The 19,750-nt window shown below is 39.4% G+C and overlaps 1 protein-coding gene across 4 annotated transcripts; it reads right to left on the reverse strand.

The window, feature by feature from the left end:
• Window positions 1-1,501: 1,501 nt before the first annotated feature.
• On the reverse strand, window positions 1,502-5,920 carry LOC146657072 (lysosomal membrane ascorbate-dependent ferrireductase CYB561A3-like). 4 transcript variants are annotated; one of them, XM_085424889.1, is made up of 7 exons: window positions 5,897-5,920; window positions 4,903-5,026; window positions 4,261-4,465; window positions 2,533-2,741; window positions 2,263-2,417; window positions 2,008-2,173; window positions 1,502-1,906 (listed from the first exon to the last, which is right to left on the reverse strand). In XM_085424889.1, exons 2-7 carry the CDS (start codon window positions 5,017-5,019, stop codon window positions 1,880-1,882), a joined length of 879 nt encoding a protein of 292 aa, XP_085281015.1. In that variant the 5' UTR covers window positions 5,020-5,026; window positions 5,897-5,920; the 3' UTR covers window positions 1,502-1,879. The 4 variants fall into 4 exon arrangements, with proteins under 4 accessions (XP_085281015.1, XP_085281013.1, XP_085281016.1 ...); XM_085424887.1 differs by lacking the exon at window positions 5,897-5,920 and adding an exon at window positions 5,546-5,860 and having other exon boundaries at window positions 1,504-1,906; XM_085424886.1 differs by lacking the exon at window positions 5,897-5,920 and adding an exon at window positions 5,307-5,860 and having other exon boundaries at window positions 1,506-1,906.
• Between the last annotated feature and the right edge of the window lie 13,830 nt (window positions 5,921-19,750).

Raw genomic sequence — 19,750 nt, forward strand, 5'->3', positions numbered from 1 at the left:
GCTCCGATTACAAGGTGAACTCCTAACTCTTGAGCCACGATCGCCACATTTCTAGCCCTTTAGCATTGTTTTTAACATCCAGGGTAGACTTCAGTAATGTCAATGTCTGAAATTTTACCATGAGACTGTGGGTAAACATGCTGGTCTCTGTGGCTGGATGCAAAATCAAAGTATCAAACAAATGGTGGGAGACTGTGACAAAATGAAGACATTTGCCTTGTAACGTGACTTCGTGGAAGGGCGTGAGAGTCTCTGTTCTCTTCTGGTTGCTAATCTTATGATTGTGCCACCTCACCTAAATCCTTCTGTTATGTAGGCAGTTAAAGCAACTTCCTTTGGGTTTCTCTCTACTTCTGTAAATACAGAATACCTTTGATGAGCAAAGAAGAACTGGGAAAGCAAACTCTGGCCCTCGTTTGTGTTTACGCTCTGTTAACTTATATGTTGGCTTTGGACCACATTGCATTGTACTCTATAATTTATGGGAACAATAGCATACAGCGAGTCTGAAAAACTATATAAGCTCTATCTCTGCTTTAGTGTTTGCATGGGAGTAAACACACACACACGATAAACCTTGTGGAACCTTAATGTTAAACCAAAAGTGTGAACTAAATCAAAAACAGTTTCTGTAGAAACCACAGGGTATGAGAGACAGACAGATTGTTTACCTTCATTATGGTTTTGGGGAAGACTGTAGCAGTTTCCATGGTTTCTATTGAAATCCATTAAGCAGATGGCCCCAAATCTGAAGGGAGGCATTTTGTCAGATCCATTCGTGTGGACTTTAAATCATTTAGATATTTCTCTGCAGCTGTTTGTTCCACATATATAAAATAGAACGATGAGGAATGAAAACATGATCTTCAAAATTGCTGAGAGGTTTTGCACCTCACAGCACAAATGAAAATCTAATCTAGAACAAAAGCATGTCGCTACCATTGGCATGGGAGAAAATAAAACATTTAAATGGGCGATTCTGTTGTTGACATTAGTAAAGCACCATTGAGGGAAGATTCACTTCTAATCTCCACGTATTCATCAGCAAACAAAAAATTTCTCTGGTATCTTTTCCCTACAAAACATACACAACTATCACAAAAACATGAAAAAAGCCATAGAGCCACTGGAAAATCTCACATAGGGTATGCCCTACCCTCATGTGGCTGCATTAGCATGACACTATGGCTGTCACTAAAATTGTTGCTAGAGGACACATGGAGATCATCAAGGTTGTTATCAACATCGTCCAGGAACTATGAATATATGTGATATTTCATGTAAATCCATTCAATAGTTGTAGAAATATTTTAGTCTGAATCAAGGTAACTCAAAAAAATACATGACCTCCAGATTCATAGAACAAACTAGAAGAAGAATCAAATTCAATTTTTTTAAATTACATTTTTAGTGCCAATATTGTTTTGCATAACCTTGATGCTTCACACGTGTATAGTAGGTATATAGTACATTAATTACAACCAACTTAATATTAAATAAAACAGGTCAATGGTGGATTCAGGATCCCCATCAGTGCACAACAGCAACTGAATCCAGTCACCAGTTACACTACATTACCACAGCCTTCAATACCCTGAACTAGTGACCGCTTTACTACAGGATGGAAAAGCAGTGGTGAACTACAAAAGCAGTGTAAAAGAGGAAGGTGTCACAGCTTTGATGACAAATACTTTTTATTCTTTGGGCAGAAAGGCAATCTTAAATATAATTTCGAATAAATATTTACAACTAAAAACCAACAGATAGTGCTCACACACTACAGGCAGCTGCTTCAACACTCAGGACAGAGATGTTTTGGCCACTTGTGACAGCTGAACTGATTTTGCAGTAATTCAGGGACCAGCTCTGAAGTTCCCCTTCATTCATTTTCTTCTTGAAGCAAAGGCTGTGAAATGAAGCAGATATAGATTTTTTTAATGAGAATGCTTTATTAAATTAAATTCCCTTATCTCCGCCACTACGTGTCAGCCACACTGATATTCTCACCGTGTAGGCCATATCCTCAGGCCTGGAGTCTGGTCTCTGCCATTCTCGGGTGGACAGAATCTTGAGGACAACCAGGCCAAAGGCTACGATCAAAACCCCTAATGAATTTCCCAACAAAGCCTCAGGTGGAAGGGCAGAGTATGGCTGAGTCATATTGATTCCTTTCCTGCGGAAAGACATTTAAAAGGGGAAAAGATTACATTTTTTTCCCCTTAACAGAATTAATCAAAAGAAATGCAGAAAAGTTGCACTCACAGAACAAAGAAGAGTTTCTCGTTGATGCCAGAGATGCAGGCAGCAATGCTGAGCGTCAGTATGCTACCTCCCAACCACACATGCATGGGTTTCAGGCGTTTACGTAAAGATACGGGGGAGCAGGGAAGGAGGAAACCCGCCATACCCGCCACCCACTGCATCCACACAGACAGATAAATCACAGACACACAGGCACAGCAGGAAACAAATTGCTGTACAAATGTATGGCATTTGCCAAAAACATAAAACAACTCATGTCAAGTTGGGTACCTGCATTGCGAAAAGAGCTGTTGCTGCGATTCCGATCCAGCTGTGTATGGAGTAGAGGTTGGGTGTCTTTTGGGCGTTGTGGAAGTCAAACACAGCACAGAGCCCCACGATCGACAGCACCAGGGCGAGGAGCATCAGTGCCGCATGAAGGAGCTTCCACGGGAGTTTATTCTGACCCCAGGTCAGAGGGATGCGGTACAACACAGCTCCTGCAGTGAAGAGGCAAAACAACTGAAGATGGTCTGCTTAATTAAATGTGGTGGCCAGATTAAACTGTGCTGTTGTTTAATAACAGCTAGTGCACCAGATGCATCAACACAGGGGAGGTTCAGGAAGTGATCGGTGTCATATTCTGTCTTGGTGCAAAACTTGGGTTCCTTATACCAAAGCTTTAAAGACCTGGTCACAAAACGAAAAAAACCCACTTAAGGCTGCCTCCAAAAGTGAGTCAATCCCCACAGGCTCCAGTTGACTCCAGTAGAATTTCTCTGATGTGGACAGTAAAATTCTACATTTTATAAATTCTACATTATTATTGCTCGGTCACTAATTAGCAGGTGTCCTGTGTGATTCACCTGTACATGCTGTGGATATAGCAACCAAGCTTACCTGCATTAAGTGATAGTTAAGCACGCCACGTGTCATGAGTGCAACTTACGCTCACGAGGTGAAAGTGATGCCAACCACATTACCACAGCTCTTAACCGAGGATTCATGACTATTGTTTTTGTCACTTCTGCTTTCCCTACACTGTTAAACCTCTTTTTTAATTTCATTGTCACAACTTTGATTTGATGACCTTCTTGCCAGGTTCCCAGAAGCTAATAAGTCTCTCTGAATTTTGTTCTTTACATTTAAAAAAAGGCAGGAATCTGCCAGAGGAGGTTTGGAACTCCTCAGTTACTGACTAAGCAGAGCTTTGGTGACTTTTATGGCCCTCAGAACTTGACAAACCTGTCCTGTAACAGTTTTTTATTTTTGTTAAACAGACATGTGATAAGTGAAACAGCTATAAGACAAATGGCCACAGACTACAACAGGAAAAACAAGAAAGTCCTTATACTTAAAATGGCTGGGTGTGCTTAAATCCCACAGGCTCCATAGTTTACTGGTTAACACATTTGCCTAAAATATCAGGGAAGAGATTCAAATCCTTGGTAGGGTTGCATCAGGAAAGACATTCAGTGTGAAATTAGTGCCAAATCAAATGTGATGTGGCAATACCTTGTGAATAAAGAAAAAAAAAAAATGCAAAGAAAACACAAAGGTACCCACAAAAGAAGTGAAATTTCAGGAACTTCCACAGTGGCTTCATTATTTCAGTGCTGTTTGGGAAATTCCCATTTGTAATGGGCGAGAAGTTTTTTTGTTGTTGTTGATAATGTTAATATAATTAAATATTTTTTTCAGGTTATCAAAAGAAAAAAAAATATTGAAATTGCTTCTTACCCAAAGCCATTATAATATAGCGTATTACATCCAAGTAACAACTGACAAAAAAAAAAGTACTACTGTTTACTGCAGCAGTGTAATGGAGCTGTGGCCAAACAGTCACTGCAGACGTTACCTCATGTTACCTCGCTACTGAAATCATGCCTAAAATTATACACTACATCTATACCAAGCCTAGGATGTGTAATTACCCTGATACAGCCTGACTGCTTGGAGGAGGAAGAGAACTGAGAAACAGAAATGAAACTCATGAGCTTTATTTGGAAGGCCACCCACCGTTGCCATACACCACCACCAGACCCGTCACCATCAGGACGGGGTGCCAGTTGAACTGAAGCGACGAGCCGTCCCAAGCAAAACCGCCGCGCCACTTGCTGTTCCACAGGCACACGCACACCACGCAGGCCACACCCAGGCCAAAGCACAGCAGGTAGAATCCATAGAAGATCACGATGGGTCTCATCCTGAAGAGACCTGCAGGCTAAATTACAAAAAGAACTCAATGAGAAGACGAGAGATGGAAGGGCAGAGAACTGTTTCTGCATTCAGGTACTGCCCAGTTAGCTCTAATTTGGTTATTTGAAGACATAAATTTGTCTTTTTGATCTTCTTTTGAGCTTTGACTTGACTTTTTGATCTTTCTTGATTATTTAAAGATCAAAAAGACAATATTAAACCTGGGCTACTTTTGAGTAATCACCATTTACACGACTGCTAAACGACTTTGATTTCAGAAACACAAAGCTCTAAGTCGGCTACCTAGTAGTCTTCAGAAACACGCTTCAGTGCGGCAAGCCTTACCTGATCCACAGCTGCAGTGACACTGACAACACTTCCTACTCTACAGCCGTGAACATCATGTAGGAGTTATTTAACTGTCTCATGACTTCCCCCTGTCAATTTCTGAATGTCACTCACTTCGCGTTTCTGCGGTTCAGCCGAAGTCTCACTTCCACATGCAGCTGTATTGAGGGTACCGAGGGGGAAGCAGTCAGAGGTGGAGCAGCTGGGAGATGAAGGCCCACACTGCTGCATCTGCCACCTGTTTGAACAAGGCGGTTAGAGACAGATCAGATAGAGACGAGTGTGACACGCACAAAAAAGTCAGTGTCCTGTCATAAAGAAAGAAGATAATGGTGAATTTATGGAGTAAAAGTAATTTTTTGGAGGTATTAAGTGTCATAAAATGCCAATGGAGACAGGTAGCCGTTTTCTGGGGACACAAAATGAAAAGAGGATAAGCAGGTGACAAATTAAGAGGAAAAAAACAACATAAAGCAGTATCGAAGGACCTTAGGATTGTGGTTGGTTCTACAACTTACTGCAAGTCTTAATTTTCTTCAGGCATTCAGCGACCCCTCCTGCCCTGTGCGTGGGAGCCCTGCTATATGCTCAGGTACAAATGTTTCATCATAGGAGTAGCTCTGTATTATTATGTAGAGACCCTTGCCCCTGAGTACGACAAGTGGACGCTAAAAAAAGGCCACCGGAAGCCTTGTAAATGTACAGTTCAAAGGCCTAGTTTTTCCTTCAAATTTTCACCTTTCAGTTCCTTATTTACCTCGTACAATAAATAGATTCCTGCTTGTCCGCCAACACGTTTTTGTGTATCCCGAATTAACGAGTATCTTTACCACATTCGTGAAAAGTCGTATTTATGCGACAGTACGTCTTGTCTGTTCTCTTTAAGCGAGGCGACATTAAATAGCATATTTTCCAAATGAAGTCTTGTGTAAGAAGTTACGTATCCCCATTAGCATGCGCAGAGAGTTCGAAACTTGACGCGTTGAAGAAACATTTAGTTGTGTAGTTCAGTTAGCAAATAACTCGTGCCTAAGAAGACAATTCGGACGTAGGCGATTACGTCACCAGTAAACGCAACGTTTATTTCACTTTAGGAAGAGATACTTACCTGATCCATTTCCGTATTTCTAGCGCATGGCCTTGTGGGAAATGTGGTTTCTTGGCTACCACCCCCGTCACGCCTACCCTACACAAAAATAATTCCAAAAATAATTCCAAGGACTGCGAAGTATTACATTGACCTTCTTCTTATTTTCTTCTTCTATTATTTTAACACACCAGTGTTAAAATAATATTTACAAAAATGTTTATTGATCTTGGTGAAACCCATGAGATAAAAAAAACCCAAAACAAATGTGAACACTCACGTGTCTCTTTTGCTATCCTCATGGGGACATCCCATTGACATAATGCTTTCCCTAGCCACTTACCCTAACCCTAACCATCGAAAATGATTGCCTAATCCCAACCCTTACCCTAACCATAACCCAACTGTAACCCTAAAACCACATTTTCAGTATGGAAAATGCTTTTAAACCCGTGGGGACCTGGAGTTTGGTCCCCACTAGGGCTGTTGGTTCCCACCAGTATAAATCAGTTTCAGAATTTGGTCCTCACCAAGATAGTAACCCGTACACACACACACACACACACACACACACACACACACACACACACACACACACACACACACACACACACACGCACACGCACATGCACATTAGTAAAACAATTAAAGACCAAAATACTACAATAACAAATAGCCAGTAACTTGGTCTGTGGTTGTATAAAGTTGTGGCTGATGGAGTTTTCACTTGCCTTGCAGGATGTGTGAAAATGTGAAAGAAAAAATGGTCCCTGTTGAAGGAGGTCAGCAGCTGCTTCAGAGATCTGCTGCCTGCCAGCTCCACCTGGAGGCAATGTTAGTCAGTATTTTATTTGTTCTCCTATGCAACAGTCTCTTCTATACAACTGAGAGGCCTTCTGCGACAGAATGTACAAAAAGATCATTTGGTAATCTAAGTAACTATCCATGTAATAACACTGATCAAGGTAGTTTAGCTATACATACATTACAAATTCCCATGTAATAATTACACGCTGTCTATAGATAGATGAAACTTCCATCTGCAGACAGTCTAAAAAGACTTTAGAAAAGTTAATCCCTTAAACCTGTATTTCTTCTAATGGTCAGAAGAGGGTGATATGCCTGGTTACAAAAGAATCTGGTGGAAAAGAGGTCTATGGGAAAAAGTCACAAACACTACTTCAGAAAACACTTCTCTGATAGGTCTTTGTTCTCAGTTGTTAGTTAAAATCTTATTTAAAATATTTTTTCCCCATTTTGTACATTGATTCCAGTGCATTGCAATGGAATCACAAAGGAGGACAAGCAGGATATGATAGAACTTTCAGTAACTTGTAACTGACAAGTCATTACCCTATAACAGTACAGTATGTCTCAGGTTCTCACTTATAGTTACCCTTTGCCTAGTTTCAAAACACCAAGACAATGCTCAGCTTGAAATTTAACAGGTGATGTCACAGTGGCTATATTCATCTTTTATATACGGTCCATGGTAATAATGTATTTTAGTTTTCATTATTCAACAGTTGTTTTTGTTTGTTTGTTTGCTCTTTGTAAAAGACAAAGCTTTGATGGGATTTATTTTAATAATAATGGATTGCATTTATATAGCGCTTTACAATACCACTATTCATTCACACACTGGTGGAGGCAAGCTACAGTTGTAGCCACAGCTGCCCTGGAGCAAACTGACAGAACCGAGGCTGCCATATCGCGCCATCGGCCCCTCTGGCCAACACCAGCAGGTCAAGTATCTTGCCCAAGGACACAATGACTGAGACTGTCCGAGCCGGGGCTCGAACCGGCAATCTTCCGATTACAAGACGAACTGCCAACTCTTTGAGCCACGATCGCCCTTTTCTTATCATCAGGCTGCCAGGTCACAATTTGCAGATTCATTCCTGCATAACTTTAGACATCATTAATCACCATAGTCAAAGGTACCAAGTATTTATACTGGGGCATAATTTCTGTTGTCTGTGGAACATCTGCTTACTTCAAAACACTTCACAAAGACAAAATAATGTGCACACACACACACACACACACACACACACACACACACACACACACACACACACACACACACACACACACACACACACACACACACACAAAACCCCAAACATCCTCCCAGGTCTGTTTTGCCTGTGCTTCTCTTTCACATTTGTGATGCAGCAGATGGTATGAGTTTCAGGGCAAAAAGAGATGATGACATACTCTCCATTAAAAAAACAAGTTTGCTGCAAATTAAGCAGCAGTTTTCAGCAAAGGAGTGTGCGAAAAACCAATGTGTTGCTTCTGTCAAAAGCAGTTTGGTTTATGCCTGAAACACATGACTGGGTTGAATCCTGCACCATTTCTCCGGTGTACTCCTAGCTGCAGTTTTCCATTTGTATTTGTTGAGGGGTTCATGAGGGCAGTGATAGGTCAGTCATTTTAAAGCCTAGAGTATTTCCCAAGAACAGGGCTTGCCTTAAAATATCAAAGTGCCTTACATCCACTGACAAACTCCGTCATGTCTTCTCTCTGGGTGATTGGTATATTGGGCAGTTGGCTGGGTGGTGGGAAACTGCTGGATTTTTTATCCAGACATTTGTTAATGTTACATTTCCACTGCTCCTGTTTTTTTTTTTTTTTTGTTTGTTTGTTTTGCTTCAGTTATCCCCAGCCAACAACCCAACAGACTGCTAGTTTTGTAGACTAAGTCAACGTGTTGATTTGTGTTGTAATACTGGCCCAAGGAATTAGCTTTAATGGTGTTATTTTGATATTTAACATAAAATTGTAATTAAAAAACAGCAGTGTTATCAATGAGTTCTCTGCTTTCTTGACAAACAAAATAAAAGAAAGTGGAGAGATGGTGGAAACTATAACTGCACAAAAGATACAAAGAAGGAATAATTAAACAAAGATTGAAAATATGTAAAGATAAAAGAAAGGATTTAGCAACACCAAAACTCTGAAATTTGTCCAATACACTGTAAAATCTTATAAGTTCCCAGAACTCAAAAAAACTATGCAAACTCGTTGCCTCAAAAAATTAAGTAAAGCTTTCTTAAGATGACTGTTTGGACAACTTATTAATCGCAAGTATACAGTACTAAGAATAACTTTATGTTTCTGACTGTGCAATAATAATTGTTTATCCACTGACAAACATTTCAAGTTCTACAAAATTAAAAAATAAACATGTTGTAACTTAAAAAAAAAAAAAACACACATTATGTTTTATCATCCATGAAATTTCTAGTACAACACTTACGTTAATATAACACTGTATGCAAGTATGATTCAAAAAGAATAATTAACAACGCTTCCTGTAATGGTGTTAAAATCATCTCAACTTTTATTTTCAAATGCAAAAAAGTATATCAGCCAACATACTGGATAATCAAAATAAAATGTATTTATTGTTTAGCCACAAGCACAGTATCTATTGTTTTGCATTCAAACACAGAAGCTTGGTATCTTCTAATATTTTAAGGGTGGCTTGTTTCCATGCATTACTGCCTGAATAACTGTCATGGATTTAACTGATCCAAATGTAAGTGCAGAAGAAAGTCTTTAACTTTCCTTCTCTTAAGTACAGTGGCAGTGGATGTGGGTTGGAGATTCAGTGATTTTGAACCTGCAGGCAATCTAAGATGAAAGTTATCCACATTACAATGCCAAAGCTGTTGTTGTTGTTGTTGTTGTTGTTGTTTTTTTTAACTAATCTTAAGGTATCTTCAGGCTAATCATAGACAGTAGAAAGGATGGATAAAAAAACAAAAAAACAAAAAAAGTAATATTCCAGCAGTGAGGATGCCAGTAAAACAGCATAAAATAACAGAAATTTACTGTCATTTTAAATTCAGTCATTTTCCATAATTTAAAAATGGAAAACATCTCTATTTTTACCACACAGTAAATCAAAATACATTCCTCTAGCTTTAGATGCAATCTTGTGCTTTTTCACGTTAAATAAAGGGCATTTACCCTAAAATGATCAAATACTAGAATACAATTAATTAGCTTAAATCTGCAGCAAACCACTGTTATTACTTGGGTTTAATGTGGGATTTTATGTGAAAATTATTTATTTATTTATTTAATTATTAAATATAATAAATTGGTTAACTGCCCATAAAAATGATCGAAATACTGTCATAAAACCATTAACTGGATTTCTAATTACAATATTTTCAATGTTGATTGTGTTATGTTTATCTTTACTTAAAAATCTTGTTTATATAATAAATCTACATGCTAAATGACTATCTTAACAAACAAGAGAAGGTTCACACAATTTTTGCTATCTGTGAATGAATGACATCAGCTGCGCATCCTGAGAAGGCAGTAACTAAACATGGGCCACTGTAATGTAGGGTTGTTACCTTACAGTATAAAGCAGCTGTTGTTGTGATTTGGTGATAAAACTAAAATTGAATTGAAATGTAATTTTATATATTACCAATAAAGGTGACAAAATGATTTGTGAATAAGTATAGCTCTATGTAGAATAGATGTTTTTTTAGTTTTTAATTCAACCAACCCATCTGGAGAGCAGAATGCACAAACTTTGGACAAACTGCCCGAAATGCGCTGACAGAGGCATTTCAGGGATTCTGAGTCATTCTGTGCTCCAGATGGGTTAATTCCGTTAAAACTCTTAATCGCGTTAATCGTGATGATGGCGTTGACAGCCCTATTTCATATATTTAAAAGTAACAGAAAAATTCTGTTTAGTGTTATGGAAAATCAGCTAAATTACTATTTTACTTTCCAAAAAGCGTGATTATATCAGTCAAATGCGTAAAAGTGTTACACTTCCACTCAAACTGAACATGAGCAGTGAAAGTATACGGATGGACTGTTCATTTGGTCCCAGACTGGGACTGATATTTTTAGCGTTTCACTTCATCTGTGTGGCTCTCTCTTTTTTATTCTGTCCTTGTCGCCTTTTTTTTTAATTTGACCATCCATCTTGCGGCAGCTTGTTTAACATTATGTGTACAGAAGCAGGTAAATGTTGTGTGCCCAAGAGAAAGAGAACCAGAGAGAGAGGGAGAGAGTGGGGATGAGACATGGGTGTTCACATAAGTCTTTGAGGAAGTTGCACAGTTTGGTGAGAGGACACAGTCTACGACCTAGCTTTAGTGAAAGAGTCACTCCTGTTATGTGGATTCTGAGAGGAATATCAACTCACTCAAGAGTGCTACGGTTTTGCTCAGGTCATGTTTATTTACTGAATTCTTAATTCATTTTCTAAAGCGTTTTCCCCTAAAAACATAACTCGGTCATCTTGTGGTACAGGTTGGGAGCAGGGTTGCTAAACACACCTACCTGCAGACATTTAAGAAAGCATGCACAGCGAGGGAGTGACTCACTGCTGCAGGTGTAGGAGTCCTACTGTCACATTGCGTAGGTCATTAATGGACAGTGTTCACATATGACTCAAACTGTGTGTTCATAAATGTTTTATTCATTTTATTTATAATTATGATGCCAAAACTGAACAATACACTCAGTCTGTTTGGTGACACATTAATTAGAGCTTAAATGTTTATTTATTAAAGGCTATTACTAAATGAAAAAGTAATTTGTGGTTAAAAATGACAGACGATTTACAGTTCATTACTGTGAAGGGACATAATGTAAACCTTTTGTAATAGCTTGGTATTTTGTTGGGTTTATGCTTCAAGATATTTGATTTGGTATTTAGCTTTTTATACATTTGGTTCTTCTCTGTTTGTAACTGCCGTTAGTGTCATGTGTGATGAATCACTCAAGTCGAGCTTTCTCGTCCTTCTTGTAGTTTTCTTGTGTATTTTTTGTGTTTCCTTGTGTTTGAAATGATTTCCTCTTGTATAGTGTTTTACTTGTTTTTTTAGACCCTGCCTTTTTGCTGGGCCCTTTGTTGCATTCTTCACTCTCCTGACTGATTAATTGAGCTTGACTATTGCCTGTTTTAGGTTAAAGATTAAGGTCTAAGTCTCTCCTACTGTGAATCAAGTTCAATACAGTCGGGCTTTTTTCTGCTTCTTTGACTAGACAGAACCTAAAACCCCAGCTGGAGATGACGGGTATCACAGCAGGGGTTATAAACTTTCTTTTCTGTTTAATTGTGCTTTCTGTTTCAGGTTCTGCGTACTGATAAAAGGGGCATTTCATGGGTCATATGACTCTTCTTCTACACCCCATGAAGGTCACTCAATCCAGGCAGAAACACTATCAGATGAAGAAAAAAATTCTGATTAAAAATCTATCAAAAGTATATAAAAATATGACAGTATGCAACATTGTTGGAGAGATTATTAAAATTATTAATCTTGTCATTTAGTGCACAGAGCAGTAAAATACAGATTTTAATTCAGTTCAATTAATTGGTTGCTGTGTGCACTCTCACTGCTGTTGTGTATTTCTAAGGCAATGGCTGCAGGTTTTGGAACTTAAACTGGACACATGTAAACAGTAAAGATTACCACCCTGTCACTGTCACAGGGATTCTAGATGTGTGTCCTGTGTTCTAGTAACAGCATATTTCACCAGTGCAAAGGAGACTAAGCTGCAGATTTGAATCAACAGTGAAAACATTTATACATTTTCTGACGCATTCATGTGACAACACGATGCATAGTTTGTGTTTCATTCAGTGGTATTAGTAAGATGGTAAATGGCCTGCATTTGTATAGCGCTTTTCTAGTCCATAGGACCCCAAAGCGCTTTACACTACATTCAGTCATTCACACACACATTCACACACTGGTGATAGCAAGCTACATTGTAGCCACAGCTGCCCTGGGGCGCACTGATAGAGGCGAGGCTGCCGGACACAGGTGCCACCGGGCCCTCTGACCACCACCAGTAGGCAAACACGGGGTTAGTGTCTTGCCCAAGGATATTTGGCATGCAGCCTGGGATCGAACCACCGACCTTCTGATTAGGGGCTGACCTGCTCTGCCACCTGAGCTACAGCCACCCACGGCTTATAAACTTGCACATCTAAAATGTATACTCCTGGGAGAGAATCTATATAGCATGCTGTAAATAAAAGAATCTGTGAATTAATGACTTTATACTAAAACTCTGAACTTAACCTGCTGCCGATCAGGCTATGTTGTCACCATCAGTTGCCACGGTGATTTAGAAAATCTTTTAGTAAAAAGAGAGCCACTTTCATGACACAGAAAACTCAGCTCAAGCTGGCTCACTAAGCCATTAATGACACTTTGTACAGTACATAGTGTCCATTATTTTGTGCTTATCCTTTGGGTCCTCTCCTTCCACATGAACCTTTACACCTTTATGTGAACAGTAAAGGTTCAGTAAAGGTTAATGCTAATGCTGCAAAAGGGTTTGTTCATTTTTGTTTAACATATTGAAATTGGGCTGTTTGCTCCGGCAGTCTCATTTGCTGACTTACACAGCAGAACATTCTGCACCAGCTCGGGACAGAAATCTCACCATCCTCACACACATAGTGCTGGAAATACAGTCCCCACTGGTACTCGCACCAAAACTGTCATTTGGGTTATTATCCTGCAGAATAAGTGGAGTGAACGATTCTGTCCCGAGGAGTCGAGATTCAAATCTGCGATGTCATACTGATCTACAGCGTGGAACCACTCTGTTGGCAGTGAATAGAAAGCTGACTTGGTGAATCGCAAATTACCTCCTCCCAGTCTAAGAAAGTCATCCTGAATCTTGTCACAGTGACCTTTCTACATTTTACAATTTATTCTCTGCAGAGTTTTACATCCACATAACAAATTCATATTAAGGAAGAGGGCAAATCACTCCTTGTTTCTGCAAAGCAGGTAGTATATTTTACCTTCTCTCCTATAGTTTCATATTTTAGAGCTCCATTTCACTTCTGTTGTCCTTTAAGTTCCCTGGCAGAGCCCCGAGGGCCAAGAAAAGCAAGACTGAATGCCTTTTTATTCCCTCCTCGTCACTGATTAACAGAGCTCTTGGTATAAAGATTGGCAAGCAGCTTTATTTTCTTCACACTTGGCCTGAATAGAGTGATCATCATAGCTTTCATCAAAATCAGGCCCTATTCACCCAGAATTGCACATAAGAAGTACCCAGCACTCACTGGAAACAGCACTTACAGTTGTGTGAAGGGAATAGTGAAGGATGATTTTGTGGCAAATCTAATTTATTCTTCTTGGATGTGCGAAATGTGATTTGAAATTGAATGCTAACTGATCTCTGCTGTATTACAGGTTTCCTGTTGGAGCAATGGGAAACAACTCAAACCAATTGTAATATTGCCACTAGATGTCAATGTGATCCCAAGGGACTTGTGGTTCACTTCCAATACTGGAGGTTTTGGGTCTGTGCCTTCAGCCCCATGAAGTCCTGGGCAGAAGTGGAACTGTTATCATAGAATGGGAATGAAATCTGTGGAGTGGCAGCTGGGTTTCTTAGGGTCTCACCAGTAAATGGCAGGAAACTGCACTCAAATTGCTTAAACAGGGGGAAAGATGATAAAGGAGTCAATGAGAATCAGATTCATGATGAAGGCTTGAAGAAACCTGGTTTTAAAGCCATTTAAAAGTTTTGGTCCTCTGGGGAACCATAGCAAACAATACATATAATAATACCATAGAACTTCTACACACTCAAGATCTGCACTGTCCATACTTCGAGGTTTATAGAGGTGCTCGACGAGCTGTAGACTAAAAATGTCCAATATATAATTTCTTCACACCAGGCATGCAACAGAGCAGCAGCAGAGTAACAACGTCCCAACATGTTCTACAATGCGGCTTTGTCCTGCGCCTCCTGCTTCTAAAATATAAATATCACACTTTTGCAAGACGGTTCACTTTCAAGTTGCATTTGCAACAAAGGGTCTTCAAGCAGATTGGCATTTTCTGTATGTATTGTTTCAGTTCTGAACATAACTTTAGTGTTAGAATTATATATCTCACCTCCTAATTTTTATTATCCATAATGATACATTCACACCAAATGCTAAACTAGGCCTTTGCAAGTTAAAATATTAAAATTTAAAAATAACAATTTTGCAACGCATTGCATTGGAAATCAGACTCTGCCAACAATCAGAAAAGAAAGAAAAGCTTATTGATGCCTTTTCAGGGGAGCTGGAGCAGAGTGATTCAACTTTGCTTTTATACAGACTGGAATAATGGAAATAAAGGAAAGCGCTTTGAGGATGAGATAAATTGTAGGAATTTATGGAAAGTTGTGAAAATATGTTACTATAACCTGATTCCAGGTATCACGACCCTCTGCAGTTTGCATATAAACCAAATCTCGGAGTGTATGATGGACCAAAAGAATAAAGAGCTTACTTCTATCTAGACAGTCATGTCTCCACGGTCATAACCACTTTTTTTTATTTCTCGAAAGCATTTCCCATTATTCGGCCATTAACACAGAGAAAGAAGCTACAGGAAATATCAGTAAACACAACTCAAGGACTACTGACTAGCTTACAGGTTGCAGGATGTGAGACTCAACAGTGCTGACTTGGTCATCTGCAGTTCTGGAGCTCCAATAGGACTATGCTGTCCAAATACCTGTTCACCTTTTACACCTCTGACTTTCAATCCGACTCCAGGTCTTACCACCTACAGAAATACTTGATGCTAAGAATTCTGTAGTGGTTGGAATGGTTTTTGCCAGCCAGTTAGTGAATGCACATTTTCCCTAGCAACATGAGTTTTCCAGGATCTCAGTGCAATAGAGATTTGATTATTTGATTTTTCAGAAAACAAGCTACCACAATGCCAATGTGAACAGAAAGGTGTTAACTGAAAGAGCTGTCAAACCATAAAACACGGTCAAATCTGTTCAAAAGTTATTCTCAGAAAGCTGCTGGGTGCTCCCTTTACATTACTCATAGTCATTTGATCTGTTCTGGAGGAAACAAAAGCTGCTTACTTGGTTTTAACTATTAAGTTTGCTGCTCAAAGTGCTACAGATTTCAGTTTTCATTGCTAGAAAGGGATTTTGTTAAAAATGACAGCAGTCAGTATTCTCAACACATTCTCAGATTCTAACTCTCCTACACTCAAGTTCTACACAGATGTTCCTACTCTGAGTTCTCAGAGTTGCATGTCCTGGTCTTAAGCTTGGGTATTAATGTAAATGCCAAAATGAATCCCATTTATCTCAGCTGTACTGTGGTGGAGGCAAAAGCTTCTCTGAGATCAAAATTGTCAGAACATAAAACCATGAATGTGGAAAAAACATAATGAGGACTTTTTTTTTCACATTTTCATGACTTGTTCCTTTAAAATGGGCACCATAACAACAAAATATGATACTGGGGAACTTGTACACATAATAAATATGTACACTTGCTTTAATTTAATGGACAAATGCACAACAAATGTCACAGGAATCTGAATATTCCTTTAAAGAAAGTGTTTTAAGCACTTCTGTTAAAATGTACAGACGGTTTCTCACAGTCAGCTTTTAAAGAAAGCATTTTAAATTGCATTTATTTCATTGCAGTGTGTAGTGATCCAGTGGAGTGGCTGTAGCTCAGGTGGTAGAGGAGGTCACCTACGCCAGTCTGCATGCCAAATATCCTTGGGCAAGATGCTATCCGATGGATGCTCTCTGATACAGCCATCAAATGTTAGATAGGAAGCGCTTATAGTACTTGTGTGAATGTACAAGTTGTGTAGAGTGCTCTGATATAGCAGAAAAGCTCTAAATAGGAACCAGTGCATTTGCAGACTCTGCTTTAGTTTCTGGGCAAACACTTAAATTGGTCATTTGTGCAAATCTATTAGTTTATAATACCAGAAAGTCTCTGGTAGTGCTTTTGAAATGTCTTTCGGAGATGAATCACCGGCATTTTATTTTGGTCACAATACTGGTGAGTGCCAGAGCTGCAGGTTTTCAAGGATACACCAAACAATTTAAAGGATCTCTGACGTGGAACAAGACAGCTCTGTGAAATTATCCCCAGCAAGCACCAGGCTTCTCATTAAAGCCTCAGGCTGAACACTATCAGCTGCTTTTATTTCATAAAGTGAAGACAGTGAGTAGCAGACAATGTGTCATGGCTCAGCTGAATATATGTACTGGTAAGCTATTCCACCAAATATCTTGACAACCGTGTATGGATTTCACACCACAGATGGACCTGACATCACACATTTTGAATATGATGGAAGCAACACAAAAAAGTAAGGACCAAGTGGTCCTAAAAAGAAACATCTCGCAACTAATATGGCATGGTGTAGTAATTCTGTTATTTGGAAACAACTCAGTAATATTATTTCATATAAAAAGCACATCTCAGAGAGGCAGCTTCTCAGCAATTTCAAAATAACGTTTCTAAATGTAAAATTGTGAAAACTTATCTAATCTTCTACAATGCAGCATATCATCAATGCATTCTGAGAATCTGGAGAAATCTTGGGGCGTAAGAGAAAAGGATGAAAGTCCACATTGGATGCTTGTGACTTTCAGGTCCTCAGACGACACCTTCTTAAAAAGGGTGTGATTCTTTCATGGAAGTCGCTGCATGGCCTCACGAACACTTCCAGAAATTACTGTCAGTGAAAACAGGTCACTGTGCCATCCACAAATGCAAGTTAAAGCTTTGTCTTCAAGTCGCCTTCTCTGGGGTAAGGATCATTTAAAACAGACTGAGGCAAAGTGAAAAATGTGACATTTTAAATTCTTTTTAGAAAACATGGACACCACATCCTTCAGAATAAAGAGCATCCAGCTTGTTATCAGCACTCAGTCCAAAATGCTAAACCATATACTGCATCTATGACAGCAGCAGAGGCTCTGTGGTGAAAGAGTGGGTACTGAAATGTCCTGCCTTCACACCACTTCATTTCTTGCCCTCAAGAAATGTGGACAGTGTGTAGCAGTGGAGGCCTGATTCAAACCTCTTGGTTTTTAACATTTGTTACTGTTAGAGAGCTGTCTGGTAGGACTCCAGCGTTTAAATATCAAACAACTGGCTAAAATGGATCTCCTCATAGACGTGAATGAAACTGAGAGGTGGTTACACTTGAGCAGATGAGCTGTTCTACTTGTTGCACCATTTTCTGATATCATGAATCCCATTATGTCGCCTTTGGGGATTTTCTTGTCTCAGTGTTGTGTGTGCCAAATTTTGTTTTTTGAATTTCTTATTGCTTTTGCCTGGATGGCATATCTGTTTGAAGCTGGTGTGAAATGTTTAGAGATTTCTTAGATTGCGGTTCACTGGCTGGACTTTTAGGTTCTGATTCCATGCCTACAGGGAACAGAAGGCTGTGTTTTGCTTCACTGTGGCACTGGAATGAAACTGTTTCCAAAGATTGCTACAATGCAAAGCTTGAAGGATATGCATATAAAGAGATTCTTTTACAGCTTGAAAAATACTTTGTACTGGAGCTGCAGAGTTGTGCTCCAGCAACAGACTGATTTTTCAAAGTCAAACTCATTTCTAGTTGATGTAACCAAGTAGAATATGGCCACTGAGCTGTCAGATCTTTATACATGCCTCGAAATCACCTAGTCTGACTGGTACACCAGATAACTACAACAGAATGCTTAATAATGTTCTCAGCAGGCATTAGTTTGATGCATGTGAGTCACAGAGCTGATTAGTTACAGCAGAAGTATCATTCAGCTCAATGTTTCTGTGACAACTCTATTAAAGCTCCAGCTTTGAGTACGCAGGACACACCACAGGCCTTGTATCAGAACTGACGGACAGAGTCAACATTCATAATGGCAATGTAAGAAAAAGACACTTGTCTGGAGAGTAAATGAGCAGCAGCACAGCATGCTGCTCAACTTGCTGAATAGAGAATGAAGGAAAAATGAGGCAGTACACTGCTGACAAGACTGGCAAGCGAAGACAAGTCGGAGTAGCTCCAGAGAGCAGATTAATGCCTGGATGTAGAGCTTATGTTGGCCAATTTAGCTTCAGTACTTTCTGTAAAGAAGCTTCCACCTTCGACAATTATTTTCAGTAAGTGCTAACGTCTCAGCCACTACACATGTAGCAGGATGCTGCGTGTGTAGCTAATACGTCACGTTTACATATTGTAGGTTGCCACAAGTGCACAGTAGTGAACAGAGGTGCTTTTAGACAAACAGCAATGTCATACAGGCCTAGACACACTGTTTTCTGAATAGTTTCTGGTAGTCGTCGTGAATGTATGCCTTCAAAGTAAAACTTGTGCCTTGCTACAGCACCAAACACCTTTCAACCTTTACTTTGAAGATGAATGGTCTCGTTTTCCAAGTTTCATCATACTTTTCAGTTTCCCTACTGCTCTCGAAGCAGCAGACTTCCATGTCTTCCATGTAATGGACATTTTCTGTGCTGGGCAACTACCAACCACTCACAAACCAGTCAGAGAATGCACCTCGCCTCAGTGAGCTGTGCTTGCTGACCAGTCTGTAGCCAAAGCCAATGAGGAAATGAAGAAAAGACTCGAGTTCCACTGACAACTTCAGGCCAAAGAATTAAAGCAAGACCACATTTATTCAGGGATTTTCCTCTCACACAGAGTGACGTCTTGTCTGTAGCAACTGTGTTGCTGTCATTCTGCAATCATGTGTAACCTCTTATGTTTGTATTATAGTTTTACCATCCTTTGTGAAGTACATTCATCTGTATTTGTCATTGGCGAACGCTGCCAATACCACCCCTTTACATGTATTGAAAACCCTGGGTTATCACTGATAACCAATGTTACCCTAGCAATTAGGATGACTGCAAGTGAATCTAGATATGCAAATATGCAGAGCCCAGGCATATAATACAGGACATGTCCGGTATGACTAAGACAAAAAATATAATCAAGTGATCTTGAAGTCAATCATAAGGAGAAATACAACAAAAGTAGAAATATGAATGAATGAGTTTAATTCACCCAGATTTATAAA

This window comes from Rhamphochromis longiceps, linkage group LG12 (assembly GCF_057381845.1).
Source record: "Rhamphochromis longiceps isolate RC_006_pf linkage group LG12, R_longiceps_female_GT1.1, whole genome shotgun sequence".
Taxonomy (NCBI): Eukaryota; Metazoa; Chordata; class Actinopteri; order Cichliformes; family Cichlidae; genus Rhamphochromis; species Rhamphochromis longiceps.

Excerpts from the sequence above, each read along its gene's own strand:
- LOC146657072 (XM_085424889.1), bottom strand. The coding sequence starts at position 5,019 with ATGCAGCAGTGTGGGCCTTCATCTCCCAGCTGCTCCACCTCTGACTGC. Across the intron at positions 2,174-2,262 it reads GAGAAACTCTTCTTTGTTCT|GAAAGGAATCAATATGACTC; the intron begins GTGAGTGCAACT and ends GTCTTTCCGCAG. Across the intron at positions 1,907-2,007 it reads CTGAGGATATGGCCTACACG|CCTTTGCTTCAAGAAGAAAA; the intron begins GTGAGAATATCA and ends TTCATTTCACAG.